Below are 26,603 nucleotides of genomic sequence, written 5' to 3' on the forward strand. Positions count from 1 at the left end.
ATGTCCTTTTCAAGTCAATCTGCTCGCAAAGAATGTGCAGCAGACTAAGTTTGTACTGACATCCTTGATTACATTATACAGCCAATAGGAAGCAAGCCTATATATAGCGAGATCATTTTTCAAGGATGTCAAAATGCAAATTTCACCAAAGGCCGAGATTTTCCAGAAAAGAGCAGCTCTAACGCCAAGTACTTGTGTTGACTTAACATACACTTTCTCGAATTACGAGAGAAAGAAGCATAACTTCGAGCACGACATTTTCCAGGACAATAGCGATTAATAAAAAGCAAAGTACAAAAATCAAGAGAACAATGAAAAAGGAGTCCGAAGTGCTGACACTCCATGTGGCTAATGCAATCATGGTCAGGCTTGATGCTCTGAATTCCCCACAGCTATTTTATTCAATTCTCAGCTCCTTGGCTCAAGAATTGCTCTCTGTTGAAAATGGTATAAAATAATTGCAGGAAGGCAAACTGTTCTACTGCATTAAGAAGTAAAATGCTTAGGAGCCAAGTTCGTATTATTTATTCAAAACATTTGTACCACAGGCTGAATTTACAAGGAAAATATCCAGAGCATGAAAACTGCGAAAGCTCTTGTCACCAACAGTGCTGCCACAGTAACATCACGTTTCAAGACAAAAGGCACGACATTCTCTAGTACTTCATTCGTTTGAAAACTAATGCCAATTAGGTATACAAGAAAACATGTCGAACTGAGCACTCATAAGCTGAGCATTCCTTCAGGAAGCAAGCTGAGCATTCATAAGTTGTCTGGTTTGTCCCAAAGCGACTCAGGCTATGAGAGACGCCGTAGTGAAGGGCTCCGGAAATTTCCACCACCTGGTGTTCTTTAACGTGCACTGACATTGCACAGCACACGGGCGCCTTGCTTTTCGCCCCCATCAAAAAGCGGTCTCTGCGGCCAGGATTCGATCCTGCATCTTTAGGCACAGTAGTCGAGCGCCCTAACCACTGCACCACCACGGCAGGGTCATTTATAAGTTGTACAAGTACAGAAGTTCAAATACCAAACCTACAACCCATTTGTAGTATGAAAAGAACGAACAGTATTACCTAAATCAAAACAAATGTTGTTCAAGGGAACATTAAAGAGATTCACTGAATAGCTGTCACAGGTCTGACACCAAAGTGGGAAATTGAAAATTTGATTGTAGAGGCTTCATTTCCTGTATTCAACCAACACAAAAACAAACCCAAACGTTTATGAATTTGATAGCATAATTAAACAGACTGGTTATGTTCTATGCTTTCTATGTACTTGAATCAAGCTGTGACATTTTCCCTCAAGCCCTCAAGAACAAAGGAATGCAGTTTTTCAAGATATGCACTACTCTGATCAGCAAATTGCACTCACTTTCTGACATAATTTTGCAGAATTGTTCCTTTGCGCTACCATACTTTCATATGAACACTTTATGATAAAGTATTTATTAAAAACAATTTAAAGACTTTTTTAAAAACTGTTTAACAGTTAAGACATTAAGAGAAAATTGAAGTTGACCTGATGAATAGATTATCACATTCTATTAACAAAGACACTACATTCAATCAGAATAAAGGTAACGCAGGCTAGAAAAGGGCAAAAAAATAAACACTGTTGTTGCTACTGTCTCCTGATTTTGCAAGTAAACTGCACGTGTTGACAGTTTTTTGGCACCGATGCAGCAGGCTAAGCTACACCACCATTCACTTCAAAATTGCAATCAAGACGTCCTCTATAGGGTTGACCCTGGTAGCCTGAATTGACTGAATAGACAATTTTAAAATGTCATTCTTTTCAGCAAACATCATCTTTTGTTGCTAGGCATAGTACGTCAACATACTGCAGAGTAATAGTACAGTAAACTCTCAATTGTGCAAACTTCAGTTTAGTGAATATTTCAGAATAATAAACTTTAAAAAAATTACCAGCAGATTTCTTATGCATTCTATGCAAAAATGTTTCAGTTAAACTTCGAAACGGCGAATATTTTTTCAGGTGAAATCAATCAGCGACACCATGCATATTTTTGCAACCAGTTCAATGAAGTTTTGTGGTCTGCAGTGCTGGCGTAACCAAAGCTTGCCCCCTCCAAAGGTGGTAGCATTGATGCGATTAAGGACCAGTGATGTTACAAAGCTAGAGCAGGACATGATATGTCTGTTTTAAGGCGAGGGCCTTTAATCCCTATGTTTCAACGTCACGTCGAGAGGTACAAAAAATTAAGTTAATAAGAAAAACAAATGAAGTGAGTCCACACTTAAACCCAAACCACCACCCTTCCATGCCCCAGCTGAGTGCACTAACTGCTACTAACCGCCACTCTATGCCAACTTCCTGGGAACCAGTGCATAATTCTCCTTGTCTAGCATAATGACGCTGGAGGGTGTCCTTACAGAGTCGGAGGGCAATGTTAACGATGGCATGGGAGGGTGCCATCACTGCTGGAGGGAATGTCAACAGCGGAAGCCTGATTGAAGCGCACTCTGCCGCCTTGTAAACGTCTCCATGCGAGCTCAGAGCTTCATTCCACATCGCCATGAGTGGCGACACACCAGACCCCAGTAGCAGGCAGGAAGACAAAGAAATTTAATACGGCAGAAGAGGCTAGAGCAGCTTAAAATGCCACTTGTAATTACCATCAGGAAGTGGATGTGGGAGATACGTGCTGCTGTGATTGAAGTGTGTACTGGGAGAATTAGATGTCACAAAGCGTGAATAAAATGTGCAAAAAGTTTAATGAAATGTCCAACTAGGCGTTGGCCTTAATATCCTTACAAAGTTCTAAGCATCCCTCTTAATTTTTTTTTCTTCTTTCCCTGTTCCGTTCAGCCATTTCAGTTTTGGGTAACAACGGTAGGACAGCAGTTTGTGCACTCATGTTCATCTCCATCAGACAAGACGAAAGTATTTTACCATCAAGAAAATGGTCGAAGGCAAGTGGACAGTGCAAAGCAGTATGGGACTGCAGTGTCGAAGATGTCAACGATAGTGAAAGAATATCAAAGATTGAAGGAGGAACTTCATTCAATCCCACCAGGATATAAATCTACACAATATATTTCAAGGCAGTGGACAGTGCTGTTGAGGTATGGCTCCATCATGGTCTGCGATTCCCATGCCCAGCCCAATGAAATAGGCCAAAGCAAAGGAATCTGCTTTACTTCAGGACATTCAGGGCTTTGAAGCAAGCAATGGATGGCTAATCCGGTTTCAGAAGAGGCATGGGATAGCCTGGAAAATGATTTGCAGCGAAAGCAAGGATGGCCGACCATGAAGTGGCGAGAGCATGGAGAGATGAACAACTACAGGATATTATTAATCAATAAATCATCCCACGATGAAGTTTACAACGACAATTAGACAGACAGGTATGTTTTATCAGACTCTTCCAAGCAAGACAATGGCACTCAAAATTGACAACTGCAAAGGCAGAAAGCAGTCAAAAGAGTTACTGTGCTGCTGTGCTGGAATGCTAGTGACAGCCACTAGTGATAAGGAAATACGAAACCACAATGCTTTAAAGATGCCTCTTCTTTGTCATGCACTTATAGAAGCAACAACAACAACAAAAAAACAGCATGGATGACCAAGTATCTTTTCAACAAATAGTTCCTGAATGTGAATGAAGAAATGAAGGCAAAAAGAAAAAACTGTTGTGACTGTGAAGAATTGTTCTGCACACATTGTTGACGTCCATTTAGCAATGTGTGTGTTGAGTGCTTCGCGCCAAAATGCACCACTGCACTTCAACCGTTCAACCTGAGTATCATTCAAAAATGATCAAGCACTGATGGCGGCTTGTTAAGCAGACTTATCAAGACGTCCTCTATAGGGTTGACCCTGCTAGCCTGAATTGACTGAATAGACAATTTTAAAATGTCATTCTTTTCAGCAAACATCATCTTTTGTTGCTAGGCATAGTACGTCAACATACTGCAGAGTAATAGTACAGTAAACTCTCAATTGTGCAAACTTCAGTTTAGTGAATATTTCAGAATAATAAACTTTAAAAAAATTACCAGCAGATTTCTTATGCATTCTATGCAAAAATGTTTCAGGTCAACGTCAGACAGGTGGCCAAGATGGTGACAGGCTCCTTGTAGATAGTAAAACCAGCTACAATTAAGAGCTGCTGGCACAGATCTGAATTTTTTCCCCCAGTGTAGTGAAAGCGAATATGAGGAACACCATGACGAGGTGACCAGCCCTGGGATGTGGACAGAGATCTCTCACCAGCTGTCACCAGTGCGACAGTGAGCTAGTTACATGAGCTGAACAAGAAGATCTAGAAATTGCTTTCTCGTGTTTATCCCCAAGAAGAGTGGAATGAACAAGAGGAAACGGAACAACTAGACTCAAGTCCTGTGACTCTAGCAGAGGCTGTAGGTCGCCTCTGAAAGTTGTTTAACTTCTTGCCTAAGCAAAATGCTGTGGCCATGGAAATGTACAGAAGCATGGACTCTCTGGACAATTTTGTTGCTTCCTGTGCCTTACTGTGCACTGTCACTTTTAGACAGTGCAAGAGAAAAGTTGATTTTATTTCAAAATGAAAAAGGCAGCAATATAACCGTTATGCGCTTTATATATATAAATGCATGTAATCCAATAAACTGCATTTCTCAGCTTTGACTCAATGTATGCTGTTCCATATTTTAGAAAATTTTAGTGAACTCTATTTTTTAGTCCTTTGAAGTTAACTCAAGTGAGAGTTTACTGTATAATGAATACGAATAGTACTGAAGGAATAAATGATCCATAGAAAGTATTTAAACACTGAAAAGAAATGCTCTTCTAGTTGTGAGTACATGTAAAGAGGTCAAAAACTTACCATACGAGTTTTTTTATTCTGAAGTGAAGAAAGTCATTCGTTACAAAATTTTTCCTCCACTGAACACCAGAATCATTTTTACGTTTATAAATAGCATGCAGTCATTATCAGTTTCTAACCTGATGCACTGGTCTGATGGCAAAAACTTGAGCGCTACCTAAGCTTGAAGTACTCCAGAGATAAACATTATCAGCGGAGCACAGATCTGCGACACAACTCGCATTATTACATTTAAGTACAGTATGCAATGCTCCCAATAGTGCAGACCAACAAGCCCGCTTGTAAAGCAGGTCCAGGACAACACGTCATTTACCCATGTAGACACTTTGCAAGTCACTGCTTGCTAAACACTCAATGCTGCACACACGTGTAAACAATGGCCAACAACTGGGATAGTTCAACAACTCGAACCGCATGTCATACATAGCAATAAAGGCATTTGCTGACTCATCTGCGTTTACTGCAAGACCTCCTCTCTGAACACTTACTACCGTGAAAGGAAGTAGTACATTTGTCCGAAGGGAGCCTCTCAGTGGCACTGCTATCATTACAGCTTCACACATTTAAAAAATATGTACTCCCACAAAACGATTCATTTTTAACATTATATAGTATGCCAAGGCTTGGTTTTTTTGTGGGGTTTAACGTCCCAATGCGCCTTGGCCTATGAGAAGTGCCTTAGTGGAGGGCTCCAGAAATTTCAACCCCTTGGGGTTCATTGCCTCTCGAGGGGGCATGCCCCGAACTGTGAAATGGCAGTATGCACAAAATGAAACCTCAGTGTGTACTGCCATCCAGTTTCCTAAAACCAACAACATGCCAGAAATGGTACACAAGCACAATATTGCTGCTAATTTATAAGCCCAAAGCGACAAGCACTTCAGAATTCCCACACACACTGTCTGCAACTCAACCTTCCCACGGCAATAATAGAAGAAATGCAAGTTTAGTGATACCTGCAACAGATTAACAAAGTTGGCAACTGATTTTTCAGACTTTGAGAGCTGCAAAAATGTCAAAAAAGTTTCACAAGCACAAAAGCCTTCTTCAACTCCTAATTGAAACTATTGTGAGCACTGTGTGGCGCTTCATCTTCCACACTGCTGAACGTGCTGCTTCATCTTCATCCTGCTCCCTCTTGTAGATACCCATCGTCATCGCGGAGTGTGTTTGGCTGCAGTGTGCGACCAAGGCTTCAGGTCTGTAATAAAGCCTGATTCCCCAAGTCCGACCTTCGCGTTGCCTTACACGTGGTGGAGGTGCGCCTTGATTTCCCCGCTGCTTCGTCACCTGCATCCACCTGGAGCTTCGTTCTGGCCGCCGTTTGATCCCGACCACCATCGTCATGACACAAGAGGGCCACTCCGCTATTCCGGCTGCTACCAACTCGACTCCAGCTCCCCTTGCCACTTGGACTGTCAGTAGCCGTCAGCGCGACCCTCAGATGTTCGCCGGTCTCCGCGGCGACGACGCTGATGACTGGCTCGACAGCTACGACCGGGTCAGTGCTTTCAACCGATGGGACGATTCTCTTAAATTAATTAATGTGTCCTTTTATTTGACGGATGTGGCCAAAACGTGGTTTCTAAATCATGAGTCGACGATTCCGGATTGGCCTACCTTTAAACAAAAGTTACGCCAGATTTTCTGCGCTCCTACTGTTCGCACGGAGTCCGCCAAAAAGAAGCTAGAAGCCCGACTTCAGCGGTCCAATGAGACCTATACCTCTTATATCGAAGACGTTCTCGCACTTTGTCGGCGCATAAATGCCACCATGCCAGAGGCCGAGCGGGTTCGGCACGTCCTTAAAGGTATTGGTCCACTCGCCTATAACGCCCTGGCCGTGCAGAACCCAACCACAATTGACGCCATCATATCGACTTGTCAACGCCTTGACGAACTACAGTCAATACGCCTGCAGCCTGATCCCACTTCATTTGGTTTCACTGCCGAAGCTGACCTCCGTGTGCTTATTCGCGAAATAATTCGTGAAGAGCTCTCGGCTCAAGGTAATTCGTGCCGCCCTGCATCTGAGCCACATAATTCAAGTGCCGGCCTGCGTAGCATTGTTAAAGAAGAGCTGGCCTCAATGACCCATTCCCCGCCAACATCGGTCGCTCCTACCATCCGTCAGGTGCCAACGTACGCCCAGATCACGTCCTTGCCGCCCGCAGTTGGAGCACCTACGCCACCGGCGCCTACCACTGCTCATGTCGCTGCATTGGCACCACCTGCCGCGGCGCCGACATACTACCCCAACTGGCGCCCAGCCCGCCCTGTGTGTTATTACTGCGGGTACCGAGGCCATATTTCCCGCTTCTGTCGTCGCAGGCTCCAGAATGAACGCCGCGGCTACGAATCATTTGAAGCAGACTACCCTCCTCGCTTTTCCGGCTCTAATCACCGTTCATTCCCTGATTATCCCCGACGTTCATCACCCCCGCCAGAAAGCCCCGCTCCGCCTGCTGGTTACAGGCCTTCAAGACGCCGTTCTCTTTCGCCTTTTCGCCGCTCCACCTCGCCTCTCCGTCAAGCTTCTCTGACGACCCCCCGCCTGTCGGAAAACTGACCACTGCAGTTTTAGGAGGGAAAACTGCACTCTTCGGCCATCCCAAAAATCCTCCGGAACGTCCCTGGAATATTATTTTAGTGCGGGTTGAAGGATTATCTGTTGAGGCTTTGGTTGACACGGGCGCCGCTGTTTCTGTGATACACACTGACTTGTGCTCCCGCTTGCGAAAAGTGAAAACGCCTTATGATGGACCTGAACTCCGCGGAGCTAATGGTGCAATAATTCGGCCTTCTGCAAAGTGTACTGTGCGAGTTTTTGTTGATGGTGTCCGCCACCATGTACAATTTGCCGTGATGTCACCGTGCGCTCACCCAATTATTTTAGGCTGGGATTTTCTGTCTGCCGCATCAGCCAGCATTTCGTGTCGCGACAGGGTCATTTACATGAACGAGAGCGATCCGTCTTCTGAACCTCCCGAGCCCCGTTATCGCCTGCTTGCCGCTACTAACTCAGTGTTGCCCCCTGGATGCGAACAACTTGTCGCGCTTACTTCTACTGACATTGATAACGGAGATGTGCTAATCGTGCCTTCTGATCGCCATCTGACCCGCGGAATCGCGCTACCACCAAGTCTTGTTCGGTTTGAGCATGGCACAGCGCTTGTCGCTGCTTCGAACACTTCCCCAGAGCCCATTGTGCTGACTAAAGGGACATGTTTTCCTTGTGTCCTGGACATTCACCCGGTGTCCCTCACCACCCTTACCGCCCCCTCTTCCTCACCAGCAGCTTCTTCCGATGCTTCTCTCTGTGTTCTCTTTGGCACCATCAATCCTGACCTTCCTGCGACTCACCGCCAAGCTTTGCAGGAATTACTTCGAAAACACCAAGCCTCCTTTGATGTCACTTCTCCGACCTTGGGCCGAACGTCTTCTGCACAGCACCGCATTATTACAGAAGGTACTTCTATTGTTAGCCGCCGCCCTTACCGTGTTTCCTTATCAGAACGTAAAATCATAGAAGATAATGTGAATGATATGCTCCGGCGAGACATTATTCGGCCATCAGCTAGCCCCTGGTCATCTCCGGTCGTCTTGGTCAAAAAAAAGGATGGGTCCGTGCGTTTTTGCGTTGATTACCGCGCACTTAACAAAGTCACTCGAAAAGATGTTTACCCTATGCCACGAATTGACGACTCCCTCGACTGTCTTCAGGGCGCCGAATATTTCTCCACTTTGGATTTGCGTTCCGGTTACTGGCAGATACCGATGCACGAAGCCGACAAAGAAAAAACCGCATTCGCTACTCCCGATGGGCTTTACGAATTCAATGTCATGCCTTTTGGACTTTGTAATGCCCCCGCTACGTTTGAGCGCATGATTGACACTGTTCTTAGAGGACTTAAGTGGAAAACATGCTTGTGCTACCTGGACGACATAGTTATTTTCTCTGCAACTTTTTCTGATCATTTATGCCGCCTTGATCAAGTACTAACGTGCCTGGCATCCGCCGGTCTCCAGCTGAACACAAAAAAGTGTAATTTCGCCAAGAAAGAAATCAAGATCCTGGGCCACCTCGTCAGCCGCGATGGCATTCGACCCGACCCTGACAAGCTTGCTGCAGTTTTGAACTTTGCACGGCCTCAGCGGACTAAGGAACTACGCAGTTTCCTTGGCCTGTCTTCGTACTTTCGCCGTTTCATTCGAAATTTCGCTACCATTGCTGCACCGCTCCACCGCCTCCTTACAGACCGTACTACTTTCAATTGGTCCGAAGAATGCGAAAAAGCTTTCCAAACCCTAAAGAATGCCCTCACTTCGGACCCTGTTCTCGCTCACTTCGACGACACTGCTGCCACCATTCTTCACACCGATGCCAGCAGCCTCGGTATCGGCGCCGTACTTCTGCAACGTGATACCGCTTCTCGGGAAAAGGTAATTGCGTTTGCCAGTCGAACTCTAACACTAGCGGAACGCAACTACACCATCACTGAGCAAGAGTGCCTAGCCGTCGTTTGGGCAGTTCAGAAATTCCGCCCCTACCTTTACGGCCGCCATTTCACGATCGTTACCGATCACCACGCTCTGTGCTGGTTATCAACCCTCAAAAATTTGACTGGACGCCTGGGCCGTTGGATTCTGCGTTTGCAGGAGTACCACTTTGATGTCATATTCAAATCGGGACGCAAACATCGAGATGCCGATGCTCTTTCCCGCTGCCCGCTCTCAGAATCACCACCTAGTGCTTCCTCGAGCCTTCCTGCGTGCACCCTCGACGTCCCAATGTCGTCCAGAGCCCCAACCTTAACCTGTGCTTCTCTTGCCGCTGCTCCAGATCACTACGCCATTATTTCAAACCAGCGAGCAGATCCCTACTGTATTTCCCTAATCAACCTTCTCACCGGTGCTTCTCACCCTCCTACCGCTAGGATGCGCAGGCAACTCCAAAAGTTCAAACTTGACAACGGCGTGCTCTCCCGTTATATTTATTGCTCCGAAGGCACCCGTTGGGTCCCCGTTATTCCGAAAGCGCTTCGCAACCGTATCCTGGCGGCTTTCCACGATGATGCTACAGCCGGTCACTTAGGCTTTCATAAAACTTACCACCGCGTGAAAGCCCGTTTCTTCTGGCCAGGCCTCGCCTCAAGTGTGGCAAAATACGTCGCCTCTTGTCTGCCATGTCAGCGCCGCAAACGGCCCACTTCTCCTCCTGCTGGCCTACTACAGCCGCTACCTTGCCCTGCTACTCCCTTTGCCGTTGTTGGCATAGACTTATACGGGCCACTTCCATTGTCCGCACGAGGTAATCGCTGGATCGTCACCGCCGTCGACCACCTAACACGCTACGCTGAGACCGCTTCCCTGCCTAATGGCTCAGCACATGAGGTCGCGACCTTCTTTTTGGAATCGCTCGTACTGCGCCATGGGGCCCCTCAAGTGCTTCTCAGCGATCGTGGTCGGACATTTCTGTCGAAGATTGTAGCCGAAGTTATTGAGGCCTCAACCACACATCACAAATTGACCTCCAGCTATCACCCGCAGACCAATGGGTTGACTGAGCGGTTCCACCGCACGCTTTCTGACATGTTGTCTATGTATGTCGACCAGGACCACCGAAACTGGGACGTAATACTTCCTTTTGTTACGTTCGCCTACAATACGGCTGTACAGCGGACCACAGGTTACACCCCGTTTTTCCTCGTCTACGGCCGTTCTCCCGCTACCTTTCTTGACGCCTCTTTTCTTCCTACACATGCCAGTTCCTCATCCTCTCTTCCTGACCAGTTCCTTTCCCGAGTGGCCAAATCACGCCGGCTTGCTCGCGTCAACACGGAAGCTAGCCAGGAAGACCGCAAGTACCGCTATGATGCAACCCATCGCCAAGTTTCGTTCCGTCCCGGCGACGAGGTGTTACTTTGGACCCCATTACGCACTCCTGGCCTTTGTGACAAGTTACAGCACCGTTACATTGGTCCTTACACAGTTCTTGCAAAAACCTCCCCAGTCAACTATCGCGTCTCCCCTGTTTACCCTCCTCCGGACTGTCGTTACCGTGGCACTGAAGTTGTCCACGTTTCACGTATGAAACCTTTTATTCGGCGCAATCCTGCGGACTAATTGCGGCCAGGCTGGCCGCTTGAACTGCGCGGGCGAAATAGTGTGAGCACTGTGTGGCGCTTCATCTTCCACACTGCTGAACGTGCTGCTTCATCTTCATCCTGCTCCCTCTTGTAGATACCCATCGTCATCGCGGAGTGTGTTTGGCTGCAGTGTGCGACCAAGGCTTCAGGTCTGTAATAAAGCCTGATTCCCCAAGTCCGACCTTCGCGTTGCCTTACACTATACTGAAGGAAGGAGTCAGAAGCTGTAACCATACTATGTAGCTCCGCATGACCTTAAAAAGTGTGTCGTGTATGTAGACAACAAGTGGTGACCGCCTTAACAAGATTGTTGCCTGATGGCTGCACAGCCCTTGAAGGTTAGTAGCCTTTGCAGAGTGCAATAAAACACCATGCAACTTGTATACCCACTGCATGGATCACTGCACTTTTGTTTCAAGGACTCTTATTTTTGACACTTTCCACCGTGTAGATTCAGCCTGAGTGAACGAAGTGTATTCATGAGCCCAAAATGTGAAAAAGCAGTACTGCTTACCTGCTTATTGAAGTGCAAAAAGCCCTTCGGACAGTTGACATTGTGGAATGGGGCAAAGCAGTAGATAGGACCATCTACAAACATTGGATGACAGCGCAACTCGCCACGCGAGCTCATGAACAGCCAATACGGTCGATAGCCACAAAGGAACACCTGGAAAACAATGACAGTCTAGAACAGCTGATAAATGAAAAAAGAAACGTAGAAGGGCAAAAAAGGTGCAGACTAACCCCAGAGTAGCCAGAGATGTCAGAAAATGGTTGAAGCCACTGACGACTTTGAAATGCCTTTTCCTCTTCTTCATTTTCTGGTTTCTGCGACTTGTACTTTCGTTCTCTCAAGAAAATCTCATGGGAGAGCTGTACCATAAAATATTAATTCAATTCAATTAAACCGCCTATGTCAGGAACCAAGCATACACATCAAAACCACACATGCAGGAACCGGACTTGCCAAAAGTAACCAGACTACCATGACCACATAACAAATGAGATGGCAGCGGAACAGCAATGTTGCTGTCACCAGCCTTCAACAGCTGTAAAGATAACTGACATGATGTGAACCTGCATTAGTGCTGTCCTCCTCCAGATTATAGTAAGTCTCTTGACAGCACGAGCAGTGGTGAAAGCAGGTTGGTCACTTTTAGCAAAGACAGTGTGTCTCCTTTTATACTATGCTTGCAAAATCACACCTTTTTGAAACGAAGCTTGAGATGACCTTCTCTCTGTGTTTCATAAAATGGGAAAGCTTCATAAATCAGCAGATCCTCATCAACTCGGGCCTGAAATGTTAAACAATGTGTGAGCATGAAAACCACAGGACTACAGGCATTCCAAAGTGACAGCTGTAGAGCTCACCATAAGAAGGGGTCGCGATTGTCTAATACCGAGTCCCACAACCAAAATTTCATGAACTACTGGCATTGACTCGTGAGACATGTCTGAAAGTTTCTCAGACGACCTGTGCAAGAAAAAAAGAAGGTTAGCCCTACTGCCCATACAACACTCACAAAGGCCATTAACATAAAGTCAATCATTGACTAAACAACAGACTATGACAACTACTACACAGTAAAAGCTCATTAATTTGAGCTTCAAGAGATTGGAAAAAATATCCGAATTATCCGACATTGGAATTATCGAATGACCTTAGAAAAAATTTAACAAGAACTGCCTGGTATATTTATTTAGTGAAAAACTGGGAAATGACTGCCCACTTATGGTATAAGGACAGTGCAGCAATGACTATTTGCCACATTTCATCCCGTGCATCCTTTACAGTGTAATTCGATAGCAGGCAGCAACAGTGCCCTCTAACAAGCAGCTGCATCTTGTATGAGAAGGCAAGTGCAGTTTTGACGCAGTTGAAGTTGCTCTCAAAGATGGAAGTGAGTGAAATGCACTGTGCCTCCAAAATTGAGTGTAGCTGAACATGGCTGACTCGTTGATGCCTGGCCAATAGTGGCCAGTGCCATGGGCTGGCATGAAGTTCATAAAAGCAAAACCGAAATTAAATGGTCGGCATACTCTCGGAGACATGGCTGTTCCTTCATTACGCTGGCTGTTGAACCCATGTCAGATGTGTGCAACTGGCTCCAGTTTGAGAGGTGCTTTTTTCCACGACCACTTGCTGTGCAGATTGCACTTGGACGCGGCCTGCTTTCGGAAGTCGGTTCGAATTGGCCAGTGCAAGACCTGTAGTGTCTCAATTAGCACTGACAGTTTGAATTATCCGGATTTTCAAATTAGCAAGAGTGGAATTAGTGAGTTTTTAGTGGATGTCGCAAGTCTTGGAAGTCACGAGGCACGGAGAGGCAACCACCACAACAGCTTCCAGGCGAATCATCGGTTCGGTTTCACGTGGTTTTTACCTTATTTCCCTATTTACTCTTTGATCTGAAGGCAACGAAGTTCCCTTGACCTGGCTGCCCTAATTGGCCCTATTAATCATGGTGGCGTTTCCTACCCAAGTGCCAAGAGCAAGGCCGACCAGGTGCAGTGGCATGAATTTCGAATGAACGATGACAGAACCAACTTGAGTTTGAATTAATGGGCTTTTGCGGCGTGAAGCTGCATTTGTTAATGTTTAAAGAGAGCCTCCTTGGACAAACAGTGAGGCACGAAATGAAGCCACACTAAAAACCAAAAACAATCTCCTCGCCGACAGAAACAGCGACAGAAACAGAAACCCCACCCCCCTCCCCTCCACTTTGGGGATCGGACGGCAGCAGAGAAAAGCGCAGGGCCCTCTCCCACTTCATGAATGTGCCTCTTCTCCAAAAACTGCAGGTCCCAGAGGAAAGGGGTGGGGGCTTTGGTGTTCAGCCCGCGAGATTCCCCCCCCCCCCCCCCTCTACCCTTTCGATTGTCCACTGACAGCACGATGACCACCACAGCTAGAATATTTTTTGCACTTAATAGACTGTGGCTAGCGTTAGAACAGTGCTTACGGCATTACAGAGAACGCTGTGTCGTCACTGCAGGAAAGAGCGCGATAGAGACTGCAAAGCAGCTTGTCTTCATTCCGTAACTAGATTTGGACAACCATGAGGCAGCTGGGCTGCAGCCTTCTGATGCTCCAGACCATTTTCGGTGCCAAATACCAGTCAGCACACGCTGCCAGATCTGCTTACCTAAAAAACTTAGCTCTATTTATACATAGACTCCTATGGAGCTTGGCCAGAACAATTTGCGCAGTGAATTATCTAAAAACTCAAAATATTAAAGTTCAATTAACGAGCTTTCACTGCACTAAGGCTAGCCACATGGGAACATTACATAACACAATAAAGTGAATATTTCACACAAGATGCCTTTCTGTGCTGCTCAAGCAATTAGATAATACAATGAGGAGCAACAATATGAAACAAAACTAGTTTCTTTATGCAATTTTAAAGGCCCACTGTCCACCCTCCGGTCGAAAATATTTTCTTCCCCGGTGACTGTGAGACTTCGCCCCTGGAACGCAAGGCCGCAAAATGTTTTTGAAAAGAGTAACTAATAACGCAGTTACAGCCACCGCAATCACCCGATTCTATCCTGCCTCTCTCCTTCCGTTCCCTCGCAAAGGTTTTTCACTCTCCTGCCCGAGGTCGTCTAGACTCCGCAATACAAATTCCCCTTCCTCCTCCGCGTTTGGCGGGAGGTGGGGCGTGGCTCTCCGCGAACGCGAAAAAAAAAAAGAAAAAGAAAAAAAAACGGTCGAAGGAGCGCGCGCCGCTGGATTCAGTCTGGCCGTGGCGAGGGAAAAGCGCGCTGTGAGCGGTAGACACCCATCCTTCTCCCGTCAGTCAGCTAGACGGACCAATGGACGTCGTTCCCGATACGTACGTCGTTATCGGGGCCCGTCGGGCCAGCGCAGGGAGCGGTGAAGCTGGCTTCTCAAAGGAGAGCATGAGGGAGCTTTGAATTGTATTTTCGATGCTTTGCGGCGCGCGTGTCGCTGTAGAATATTGCACAGACTATCTCCGGTACCTGATCGAAACACTGGGCTCCTTTTCTTAAAAGGGCCTTCCCTGGACAGTGGCCCTTTAACATATAAATTACTGAACAATGACAAGCATGGTTACTTCATGAAACAGGATAAAGAAACATACTTCGTCCCAGATGGGGCAGTCATCTGCACAGAGTCTACAAGCACCTTCTGTCCCATCGGAAAGTTTTTCACTAGAAAGCACAGCTTATAGTCAGGCAGCGAGTATATCTGGAAAGAAAAAAAAAAATGCAAATCAGACAAATAAAAATAAAAAATTCATGGAAAGCAAGCCAACTAGTAATCACAAAGTAGGACATGCTCAGTTGTTAAAGCCAGTGCATGCTCCTTGTGAAGAGTTAAGCAGCCACAGAACATTGTTGCTGCTCCGTTTCCAATAAGAGTTTTAAGATTCACCTCTAAGACACCATTCTCCCTTGCTACGAACAACCAAAATGTAGGCGTAACTTCTTTGATTTCAAACACAGAGTCAGTCCTGCAACAAGGAAAAAATTATGTACACAGAACTTATTGAGCCCAAGAAATAAGAAATATGAGTCGCTTTGGGACGTTAAACCCCATAAAACCAAACCAACTCACTCAGAGCTGGTTTCTTTCGATTCCGTTCGAACTGGTTCTCTTTGGATAGGATTCTCCTCTGATTCACCATACAGAAGTTCATCTTCATCATCAAGAAGGCCACTGAAAAGTAAACTTAAACATGAATCAAAGCAATAGTCATGGATGAAGTCTAAAAGTAACACTGAATAAGCTGATTCACAATATAGTTGCGATTCTATCCTGTGGCAGTGTTTATTTGAAATGAACACACTAAGAAGAAGGAAAACGCAACAGGCCTACTTATACGCGTATACATAAACCAGTCATACAAGAATGGAATACACGGTTGCCTACGTGAGCCCTGAAATTTGATAGCAATCAACAAGAGTGTGAAAAACTGTTATTGTTTTAGTTCTTTATTTTTTATTTGGGCTTCCCCCGTTGTTCTCCCTGTACTGTTGTTTTCCCATGTAAGGCCAAAGCCCAAATAAGGAGGGTACTCACCTCCTTGGTTGTTTTTATCGAGGGCATGACTTATATAGCACCAAAAATGAATAAATAAGTGATGGCTATAGTTAGTGGTGTGTAACATCTTGAAGTTGCAAATGGGCTATGCAAGACATGACAGTGGAGGGGTCTGGATTAATCCGGTCTACCTGGGGTTCCCGCACTGAGATCGCACAGAGCACAGGCACTTATGCATTTTGCCGCCATCAAAATGCGGCTGTCATAGCCAAGACTAAATCCCGCATCCTTGAGCAGGGGTGGAAGCAGGCTCAAGCATTTTGGAGCAGCTTTGGAGCAGCTTTGGAGCAATAAAACAAGAGTTTTGAAGCACGTTTCTAAATTCAAACACTTTTGGTAATTGCAGTTTTCTTTTTCTGAAATACAAAATCTCCAATCTGATTCCTTTTTATGCAAGTTCAATGCCTTTCCAACATCGCAATCATCTCTGACAAGACAAACTGAAAAAAGCATGTAAAGATAACACAGGCCGACCCCAGCAAAAACTTGGAACAGACTAGCAACAAATGTAACACTTGCTGGTTCACTTTATAACTGAACATCTAGTCTGACCTAATGTGTTTACCTATTTTGACTTGATAGATTCAAATGTAGAGTCTACCACTTTGATGCGCTCTAGCAGCAATACTAATTCGGAGTTCAGATTAATGGGCACGACATTTCTGCTCCCTATCTTGTGCATATCTATTTTATTCTATTTATTTAGAATACACCTCAAAGCACCCAGATATGGGGTATTACATGATCCTTTTTGACCCTATGCATGGGCTGATAAATTCCTGAGCACATGGATATTTTGTCTGCCAAAAAGGCGCCTTCAGACCACAATAACGTGCACTGACAAGCTTGGCGCCAGTGCCGCTCCCATGCTTTTTGCCTACCGTGGGATCGTGAACATGACCTCGATAGTCTTGTCCGTTTGTAAATATGGCGGAGGTCTAAAGGTGTGGAAGCAGGCTTGAGCATTTTGGAGCAGCTTTGGGATATAAATGGGAAGTGGCGGAAATGCTTGATGGCGAGGCACACCGCGAGGAGTTCTCAACTGAAGGTGCTGTATTTAGCCTCTGGTGGCTTTAGCTTTTGTGAGAAAAAACCGAGAGGCTGCCAGCTCGAGACGTGCTGCTCAAGTACTGCACAAACTCAACGCTAGATGCATCAATGACAAGACGCAGGGGAGCGTCAGGAACGGGGCGTATTAGCAAAGTGGTGTCTGTGAGCACCTTCTTCGCATCAGCGAATGCAGCTGTAGTGTCGTCAGTCCACTCAAGTGGCGCAGCTAGATCTTTTTTGGCAGCCAAAAGGTCGGTTAGAGGCTTCAGAAAATTGGCACACTTGGGGAGAAAGCGGAGGTGAAAGTTCAGAAGGCTCGAGAATTCTCTGAGCTTTTAAAGTGATGTAGAGGGTGGAAAATCTTGGATAACTCAAGTTGAGCATGGGCACAGTCTATTATGGCGTGGTGATTGGAGAGGAAGTCCTAACCAAGGAAGACGTTTGTGTGATGAGCGGGTGAGGAAGAGGAAGTCCTAACCAAGGAGGACGTTTGTGTGATGAGCGGGTGAGGAAGAAGTCTATTGTGTATGGAACCTCATCGATGAGAAGGCGAGCGGTGCAGGCGGCTAATGGTCAAATGTCCTGAGTGCTGGCGGTGCAAAGAGAAACGGCAGGAAGCGGCATCATTACCTTTTTGAGTCTGTGACAGAAGACATAACTAAGAACCATGAACGGCCTTTATTTTGCTGTCGAGAGGAAGGATATCTTGTGGAGTGACAAGATGGCCTAGAAATTCAATTGTAGCGAAGCCGAAAAGACACTTGTCCAGATTGATAATGAGGCCGTAATCATCAAGGCGTTGGAAAAGGGCGCACAGGTGAGCCGCATGCTCATTCCCGGAGGAGCTTGCGACGAGATAATCGATGTAGGCCAAAATGAAGCCGAGGCCTCGCGCAACCTCGTTTATAGTTCGCTGAAAAGTGTGCGCACGGAGCACGGGTGGGTGCACTTCCGGACAGAGCTGCCGAAAATACGGTGGTACCAGCACGCAGCCAAAGAGGAGGAGTCTTGCCGCGCTTCGGAAGGTTAGTGTGGTGTCAGGCGAGGGCAACGGTGCCTGGGAGTGGCGGCAGGACTAGAATCTCGGCGGAGAACGACGTGGCAGGGGTGCGAGGTCATCAAGCCGCCTAGCTAAAGCATCCAGTCACTCTTCTATGCTCACAAGTTGGGAGGCTGTGGAAGCAGTGGAAGGCGGAGCAATCATGGCGCTGAAGCTGACGTGCCTTGAGTAATCCGCAACACGATCCGCGAGTTCGGCGAGCTTGTCCAGAGCGACATCACCTGCATCACATCCTTCCTAACGGCTCACAGTAGTTAGTGCTACCTGCTTCTGCTTCACTTGCTGATCTCGCTTCTCTCCACCGGCGATTCAAACGGCTGAGAGGAGGTGCTATGTCACATGCACAGTGCTTTTTTTTTTTTTTTTTCGCCATTATTTCCAATCAACGGTGGTTCATAATAACTTTACTTGCGAACAAATATCTATTATTCTCCATGCTTCCTTCCCTTACAAAAATTTCATTTGTATTAAGCCTAGTGCAAGATGCATTATATCTTGCCACTGGTGTAATGACACTGTTTAACATCATAACTGCCAGTTTGGAGCAGTTTTGGAGCAATATTGCATTTTGGGGCAGGATGGAGCAGGGAAAGCAGTTTGGAGCAGAATGGAGCGATTGGAGCAGTACTTCCACCCTTCTTGGGTTCAGCAGACAAACCCTGCAGCCTTTAAAATGCTGCAGTGGGTGTAACGAATAGAGTAGAACCTCACGGATTCTAAGCCATAGTTGGATTGCCAAAAATATTCAAACTAGGTTTTTAAGTTATTCCAAACTGGAGGAAAATGAAACAGGCAAGCATGAAATGTTGTTCATCTACTTTCAGCAGCATATTAACATCACTGCCACTGTACTCAATAATGCTATGGTTGACATTCAATGACTAACTCTGACAACTAGAGTGCAATTGCACTCATGGTTGCCACATAATTGCTGGTCGGCCAAAATTCCACCACACCAGTTTTGATGTCCACAGAATATGGTCATGCAGTATACTGCAACTCTCTGCAACAAGAAGCACACAGTTACCTCAAGCGGCAACAATGAACAGCAAATATCCAAGCCAAGTTAATAAGCCTTATGACAACCTTGCGTAATAAAAAAAAAAAAAAAAAAAAAAAAGAGAGATAGCCAAGCCTATCCTAGCCAGTGCATCTAAATGACTATTTAATACAAGGTGGTGTATTTCATAGAGGGGGACCAGCTGTTTGTGACAATGATACATAGAAATGAACTACCCGTCGTAAAATCCCACTTTTGACATCTCACAGTCTGAAATAATGGTCATGAATATATGTGCGTTCCCATGGGGTGCATGATGGCTTCTCATCGTGTGAAATATAATGTGCAAGGCTGAATTATTCTAGCCCAAAAGATCGGTTGGCTATTGTACATATGCAGTGCATAAAATCCTATCATACTAAATTACTTTGCTTCTTATTAGATCCAGCATTCAGCTTATCCAAGGCCAATACTCTTCTGCAGTCGTCAAAATCACGCCCAAAAATAGTAAATCTGACATACTTGGTGGATGTGTCAAGAGGTTCCTTTGGAGGAGGAAGAGGCTTCTGTGGCTTGGCCGCCTCATCTGGTTCTCGATATTGGGTCGTGAAAAGACCACTCACATCCTTGTAGACACAGATGCCCAAAATTTTTGCTTTCTGCAAAGTATGATGAAGATACCAATAGCTGGCAGCAGAAATAGCATCAATGCACTTCAGAAAAGTGGGAATAAGATACGAGAGCTTCTTTGCTTTACCATATTTCGAGGTATGCGAAAATCAAATTTTGGGGTGCGAATGAATACGAATAATAAATATTCAGTGCAGATCAAATCAAATATTTTCAAATGATTTCAAATATCAGAAGAAACACTTCTAGCTAAAGCCTAACACTTTTCCACAAAGCACAACTATGAAAAGAAACAATGACATTGCAAACAAATTGCTTTCGTCCATCATCAGCATAATTTACTAATATCCGTAACTTACAGGTATAAATAAATTATGATGATGATGGCTATGCATCTCATTTAATGCCTGGTATAGTTTACAAGTAAGATCTACCAGGTATTAAGTAAGAGAAGGGGAAACATGTAATAGCAATAAAAAAAACAATTTGTAGAATACCTCTGTTACAATTTCTAACAGCTGCATCCAATGAAAGGTAACCTACTACCTACTGCCACGGAGATTAATAGCTGCATCCAATGAAAAGTAACCTACTACCTACTGTCACGGAGATGCGGCGTCGGCGATGAAACACGGCGCACTGTATCAACTGCGGTCACTCGTTGCTATAATAGGCGTTCCTCTCCCTTCAGTTCGTTTTATCGTCCTGAAACTTGCGGGGTTCTGCCAAATTTGCGCTAACTCGGCACTAGGAGACAGTCGGTACCGCGAGTTCGTTATATCAAGGTCAATCGCCGCAGCATGTTCGTTACATGAAGTTTTCAAATACACGCACTTCAATGGGCGCAGGGTTGGGGAATTGAAAAATTTCGTAACATCGAAGAATTAGCTACATGGAGGTTCGTTACAATGAGGTTTAACTGTAGCATGCATTTTGTTTCCGCATGCAAAGCTGCACTGTGCAGCATGTCATTAACAACACATTTAGTTGAGCCTGAAGAAAGCAGTGTACCACCATGACTGCTCAATGGAAGTGCACAAGGGCCGCTTGAACCGAGAAGGCATAACACAAGAGTTTCCACTTTCAGCCATTCTTTCTCCGGGGACACCACTGTGTAAAAGCACTTCAAAGTGGTGGCACTGCAGTCAGGTGCCGCGGAAGCAGCATGCCGGATGCAAGAGTAGTTGCATGCATTATTTTTTCAGATGGCGACTGCTTAGTGCACATGTGCGTGCGGTACTGAGAGTCTCAGAGTAGCACAGGGTCTCACATGCCGTGCAATGGATGTGTATGGATGTGCAGCACATACGCAATGGAGGTTCTAACAATCTGTTATCACAAGGTGCTGTGCGACTCAACATTTAATGTCAAGCAGCAGCACAATTAAAAATCATTTTTTGGAGGGGATTGGGAGGGAAAGGAAAATTTGGGCGTATTTGTGGATATCTCGGCATAGAAGAAATGGGGCTTTCAGATATAAAATGTCTTGCTTGATGCAGGTGGTCACCACCTACTGCCTTCCTAACTCCTTCCCTTAAATCTGACACTGGCTGGAGATTTCGCAGAAAAAAAAAACTAGAAAAGGTAGGAAATGTACTCGAAATAACTTCATGTTATTCGCATGGTTCCTACTGCCAACATCATCTCTAGTGGTGGCTAAGCTCACTGATATGCCTCAGTACAAATTCGCTAAGAGCTTCCAAGATACTATCTTAGAAACCACGACAGAGCAAAACAGCTTGAAATATTAATTTAGCATTAATGATCATATTACTCTAATGATGTCACCAGAACTGCAAAACAATCTGTATTAGCATCAGAAATTCATAGTCGCACATTCCACTGTAACATAAATAAAATATTTAAAGAAACTGAGTGTCATGTGCCTTATTTTATTGCACATGGATAAGAAGGGTTAATTAACCTTAACCTTCTTTCCTCCATAAAAACTGTTTGAGGGGCTAGAAATGCATAAATTATGCCTGCATCTCTTCGTGGGAAATATTGTGCTGGCACAACTTGTTTACAGCTTGCTGGAAAGTTGACACGGCAAGCAAAATTAACCAGAAGCACACAGGACAGAGAGAGGTCAGTAGTTGCCTACCACAGCTGTCAGCTGGGGCCGCAGAACAGCCAATCGGCACCCTGAAGCAGGATCTCCTCGAAGTGTCAGGTGGATGACAAGTCCCTCAGCACTGCGAATGATGACATGCGGGTCGGCCAAAGAGCCAGAAACAATGGACGAGCCCACATCCAGAGGAATATGCTGAAGCTGCCTCGTGCCATCCAGGAGGCGCACACCCATGGGGCAAACCTGTACATACAAGCTTACGTCAACGCTAACCTGGTGCGGTATTCTGCTGATGTCAGCTTTTGCAACACCAATTTTGGTTGTGATTGTTGGCACTAACCTAGATTTTTCAAGCTCGTCCAACCTGCTACACAATCCAATTGGCTCTAGCCCATAAAAGCTGGGGTACTACAAAAATTTTGGGTAGCACCAATACGATGGAAATGGGCATGTCGCAACAGGCCGCAAAAGGCGACATCAGGAGAATACTAATGCCAGACACCTACCTACCTACCTAGGCAGGCGTGCTGTGCCCCTAAGCCACTAGCAAAATACCATGGTACATACAGTAAAACCTTGTTGATACATGTTTTCTAAAAATTTGGGGAAAAAATGTACTATCTGGAAAACATATGACCCGAACTGCCTGGTTTTGAAAAATTTAACTGCTGAGTGAGATACAAAGGCATTTAGAAGGAAGACTTTCGCTGCGCAAAGTGTAGATTAACCTTTACAGACATTCAGTATGTGCAGCTCCTTTTTAAGCTCTCACAGAATTCAGTCCGTATTTGCGTTGTCCTAAGCACAGAAGAGGTTTAGCAACTAATCCGGTTCAAGAAAATGATGAGGTGGGATCGCTTCCTTGGTTGTTTCTGGCTGCTTTGCCCCCTTACACCAATAACATGTGGAGAAGCCACAGTGACGGCTTGCTGCCGCCGCGTTTTTGCTCTTGCTACGTCCCCTAAGCCTGGCTCGCTCGTACGCATGCGAATATTGTGCCCAGCAAGAAAGCCACTGCGTTTCTAATGGTGTCATGTTTCAGCGGGAAAGGGCGCCTGATGTGTTGGCTCATTGACTTTCTTTGATACTTCGCCCTTTCGCACCTAGGCACTGCAGGAAAGCAACTGAGGCGGGCGAGTGCCGCTGATCAGTTTTTCATGTCGCGAGCGCTCGTTAGAATATGTCCGGTTGATCGTAAAACGTATTATGCATATGGTCACAATTTGTTGAAATTTCGAACGTGGTAACCATTATCCGGGAAAGTATTAACCGGGAGAAAAATAGTGTAACTCTATGGAAGACGTCTCACTGAATGCGATTTTTAGCGCATCAAATGGAAAATAGTATGACCCGGGAACATATCAACGCGGTTCTACTGTAGTAGCTCCATGCTCCAACAAAGAAATCAACCAACTTTAGCCGAGAAAATCTACCTGTAGTATGTAGCGTCCATCACCAAGGTTGCCTGCAAACACAGTTGGGTTTTGTGTGCTGAAGCCACTGTGATCAAGCTCATTTATCTCCTGGTCAGTCTGAAGAATCTGCAATTAAATAATAAAGGACAAAAGTCCAAGAAAGTATTTAGCATTGACGTCAAAAGTCAGCTATAAGATGTGAAAGGTTATACCATGCTACTGTCAGCCCTGCTAAGAATCAGAAAGGCATGCGTGTTCGCCGGAGGCTGTTCTGCAGTCTTTTCTTCTGGAGCAGAGTCATCTGGTGCCTCCTTCTTTTCTTGTGGCTGTTTCATGCAAACAAAGAGGAGACAAAACAGGTTGAACAAATGAACAAAAGTGCGCACTTCTGATGTCACCTAACAGACACAAAATACAAAAATTTATTTTATAAATATATACACTGAACATGCCAGGAATCTCTTATTGTGTGCGGCATTCAATAAAATTTACAAATGAATATATGTAGAGGCATGCAATTACGAAGTTTTTTTCAGTTGAAAAGAAAATATGAACGATAAAAATTAGCTTGAAATCGAATCAAATTTCAAGTGAGCCGAAAGATTATTCAAATTATCTGAAGTTCAAATTATTTATAGACCTTTAAGATAAAACTACTGACAAGAACCCCCTCCACCACTGATGTGCCACTTGGCTGACTGATGCGCAGTTGCGGCTAGTGTGCAGCTCATAAAAGCAAAACTGAACCAAAGTGGCCAGCATATTCTGAGAGAGGAGGGCATCTGTTCGTCACACTTGCAATCGTGTGCACGTCAGAGCTGCACAATCAACCCTGCAGCATGCGGCTTAGGTTTGAGAACTGCTATGTTCACAATCACTTGCTGTGCTGATTGCACTTGAGCGCGACCTGCCTTTAAACCAGTTCGAATTAACGTGTGCACGACTCGCAGCGGCCACATTAGAACGGGTGTTGGCTTTGGGACCATACCAACAGTTTAAATTATTTGGTTTCCAAATTATTGAGGACTAAATTAATGAGCTTTTCCTGGAGTTAAATGCCTTACACATTGCGCTCGCCACTATACCAGTTTGGTTTTGTGCACGGTACGTGGTTTCACCGTCACTTCCAGGCACGCATTCCCGCAGTTGGCCCAACCATTGCAGAGCGTTTCTCTATAAAATGTGAAATTTTAAAACGTTATCCCAAATCTTAAACCTCACTGAAATTTAGATGCAACAATTATGGTCCAATGCATAAGCCTAATTATACAACTGGTCCACAAGTTAAAGAGCAATTATGAAAGCGACCCTCAAGTATTACACTGTGCAAAACACAAGACTCAAGGAAAACCTTGCTTCTAAGCGTCTCCTGGCACAGTCTTTAGCGCAGTTTACATTCTTGGACATAAACCAACCAGCTCGTAAGCATGTTCAACTAAAGCAAGGCCCAGTTTTCTCTACATACATACCTTTTTTTCTAGTGTTGGGCCCATGACAGTCCACATGTGTAAGCAGCCAGGCAGCTCAAAGGTTGTCACCACTTGAGGTCGAACAGAGCGCTGGCAAGAGAAATACTGCTTAATGTGGTGCCAAACATTGAACTGTGTTTTCGAGAGAAGATGATACCTAACATGGTACAAACAGTAAATAATCTAAATTGATGCCAAATTCTTGGCCCCCAGACCTAGAGGCCAGGAAGCTGCAACCCTTTGCAGCTTCCTTCAAACAACAGTTTGCCCATAACACTGCCTGCGTAACGAAGGTGTAAGTCTAGGTCTGCTACCTGACCGATAAATTTATGCACTACAGTCCAAATCATTTTTCTAAACACTAATTTCGTATACACTATGCAGTTGTAAAATGTGCACCCAACACCAATTCGATCCGCCAAACTCAAAACTTGTTTTGCACATTGCATGTTTTTTCTTCCTATTTTACAAACAGAAAATGATATGAATGGTTTGGTTTAGTTTGGTTCATGAGGTTTAACGTCCCAAAAGCAACTCAGGCTCTGAGCAATGCCGTAGTGGAGGACTCCGGAAATTTGACCACCTCGGGTTCTTTAACGTGCACCGATATCGCACAGCACATGGGCGCCTTACTTTTCGCCACTATTGAAAAGCAACTGCCGAGGCTGGGTTTTGATACGCAGTTTAAGTATACTCTATCACAGTAGTTCCTTGCAGCACTACTAAAGCTACGATGAGTGCAGAGGCGACGGTCTGTCACTGTGGAGTGTAATGCCAGTATAAAGTCTTTGTAAAGCATATGGGATGACATGCTTTAAAGCGCGCATTTGTAAAATGGTATTTCAAATCGAACATTAATTAACGTAAACACGATTTATATACGCTATTTCCCAAATTTAGCGTTTGTGACTTCTGCGTATTTTGAAATCAAGTTTTCAACATAGCGGCACGCTTTGAAGCAGGTCGTCGCGCTTCACTATCAACTCGTACTTACTGGGTTTCTAGGTTTGTTCATTGGTCATAAATGTGCATCCAGCGCTCATTTGGCCTCATCTTACCTAAAGAAACATTCATGAGTGTTAGATTGCCGTTATATTTAAGGCGAAAGCCCCAATAGGCTATGCTGATGAGGCGAAATGGGGACGCAAAATGCGAGGCCACAAGGCTTAGTGCGGGTCGGGTGTCCACAGAGAAAATGTGACAGATACAGCAGCTTTTCTCCTATCAACGAATTACTAAAAAGGATTAGTAGGCTATGTAAAAGAATAATGATAATTAACAATGATGTTAATTCAAAATAATATATAACAATAATTAATTATAAACGAAAACAATGAGAAAAATAAAACAACAATTGGCTATAAATAACAAAACAAAAAACAATACATAAAAAGTAAAATATAAAATAAAAATAAACACATTACAAAGTAAAAAAAAGGTAAAAATTACAAAAGTGTTGCAGCGGCACTAATGCTTTCACATTCTTTCAATGCAATTTTTACAGTGACAAGTGATTTTTGTTGTGAAAGCAATACTATGCTAGGTCTGAGCGATTTCGCGGAGCCCCGGAGGGCCCCAACCACGCATGTGCGAGGAGCGAGTGACGTCCAACGGAGCACAGCTGGAGAGCCGCATCAGAGCTGCCGTCGACTCCTCCGCTGTGCGGGTGACTCAGAGGTGCCGCTGCCTTTGCGCCAGCTGCACATGCGCCAGGAGGGAGTGATGTCACACGGTGCACAGCTAGCGCGCCGAGGCCACCGCCGACTCCTCCACGGTGTCTCTTAAGAGGAGAATGGCGAAAGCCTACCCTTTCTCTCTTATCATTTGCTTCTCATCGTTTGCCTCTTATTGGCA

General features: G+C 45.1%; 1 protein-coding gene across 2 annotated transcripts in view; it reads right to left on the reverse strand.

Moving 5' to 3' along the window:
• Cpsf160 (cleavage and polyadenylation specificity factor subunit 1) overlaps window positions 1-26,603 on the reverse strand; it is a 100,849-nt gene that overhangs the window by 34,591 nt on the left and 39,655 nt on the right. For both annotated transcript variants that reach the window (XM_084590091.1, XM_084590090.1), the window contains 12 exons: window positions 24,750-24,839; window positions 23,493-23,606; window positions 23,299-23,406; window positions 21,899-22,108; window positions 19,687-19,823; window positions 15,569-15,670; window positions 15,386-15,464; window positions 15,093-15,199; window positions 12,355-12,457; window positions 12,189-12,278; window positions 11,728-11,856; window positions 11,498-11,650 (listed from right to left, as the gene is read on the reverse strand). In XM_084590091.1, coding sequence (XP_084446217.1) covers window positions 11,498-11,650; window positions 11,728-11,856; window positions 12,189-12,278; window positions 12,355-12,457; window positions 15,093-15,199; window positions 15,386-15,464; window positions 15,569-15,670; window positions 19,687-19,823; window positions 21,899-22,108; window positions 23,299-23,406; window positions 23,493-23,606; window positions 24,750-24,839 — 1,422 coding nt within the window. The remainder of the gene's footprint in view (window positions 1-11,497; window positions 11,651-11,727; window positions 11,857-12,188; window positions 12,279-12,354; window positions 12,458-15,092; window positions 15,200-15,385; window positions 15,465-15,568; window positions 15,671-19,686; window positions 19,824-21,898; window positions 22,109-23,298; window positions 23,407-23,492; window positions 23,607-24,749; window positions 24,840-26,603) is intronic.

The sequence above is a fragment of the Amblyomma maculatum genome, chromosome 1 (assembly GCF_055883805.1).
Source record: "Amblyomma maculatum isolate TAMU_Amacu chromosome 1, ASM5588380v1, whole genome shotgun sequence".
In the NCBI taxonomy this organism is placed as follows: domain Eukaryota; kingdom Metazoa; phylum Arthropoda; class Arachnida; order Ixodida; family Ixodidae; genus Amblyomma; species Amblyomma maculatum.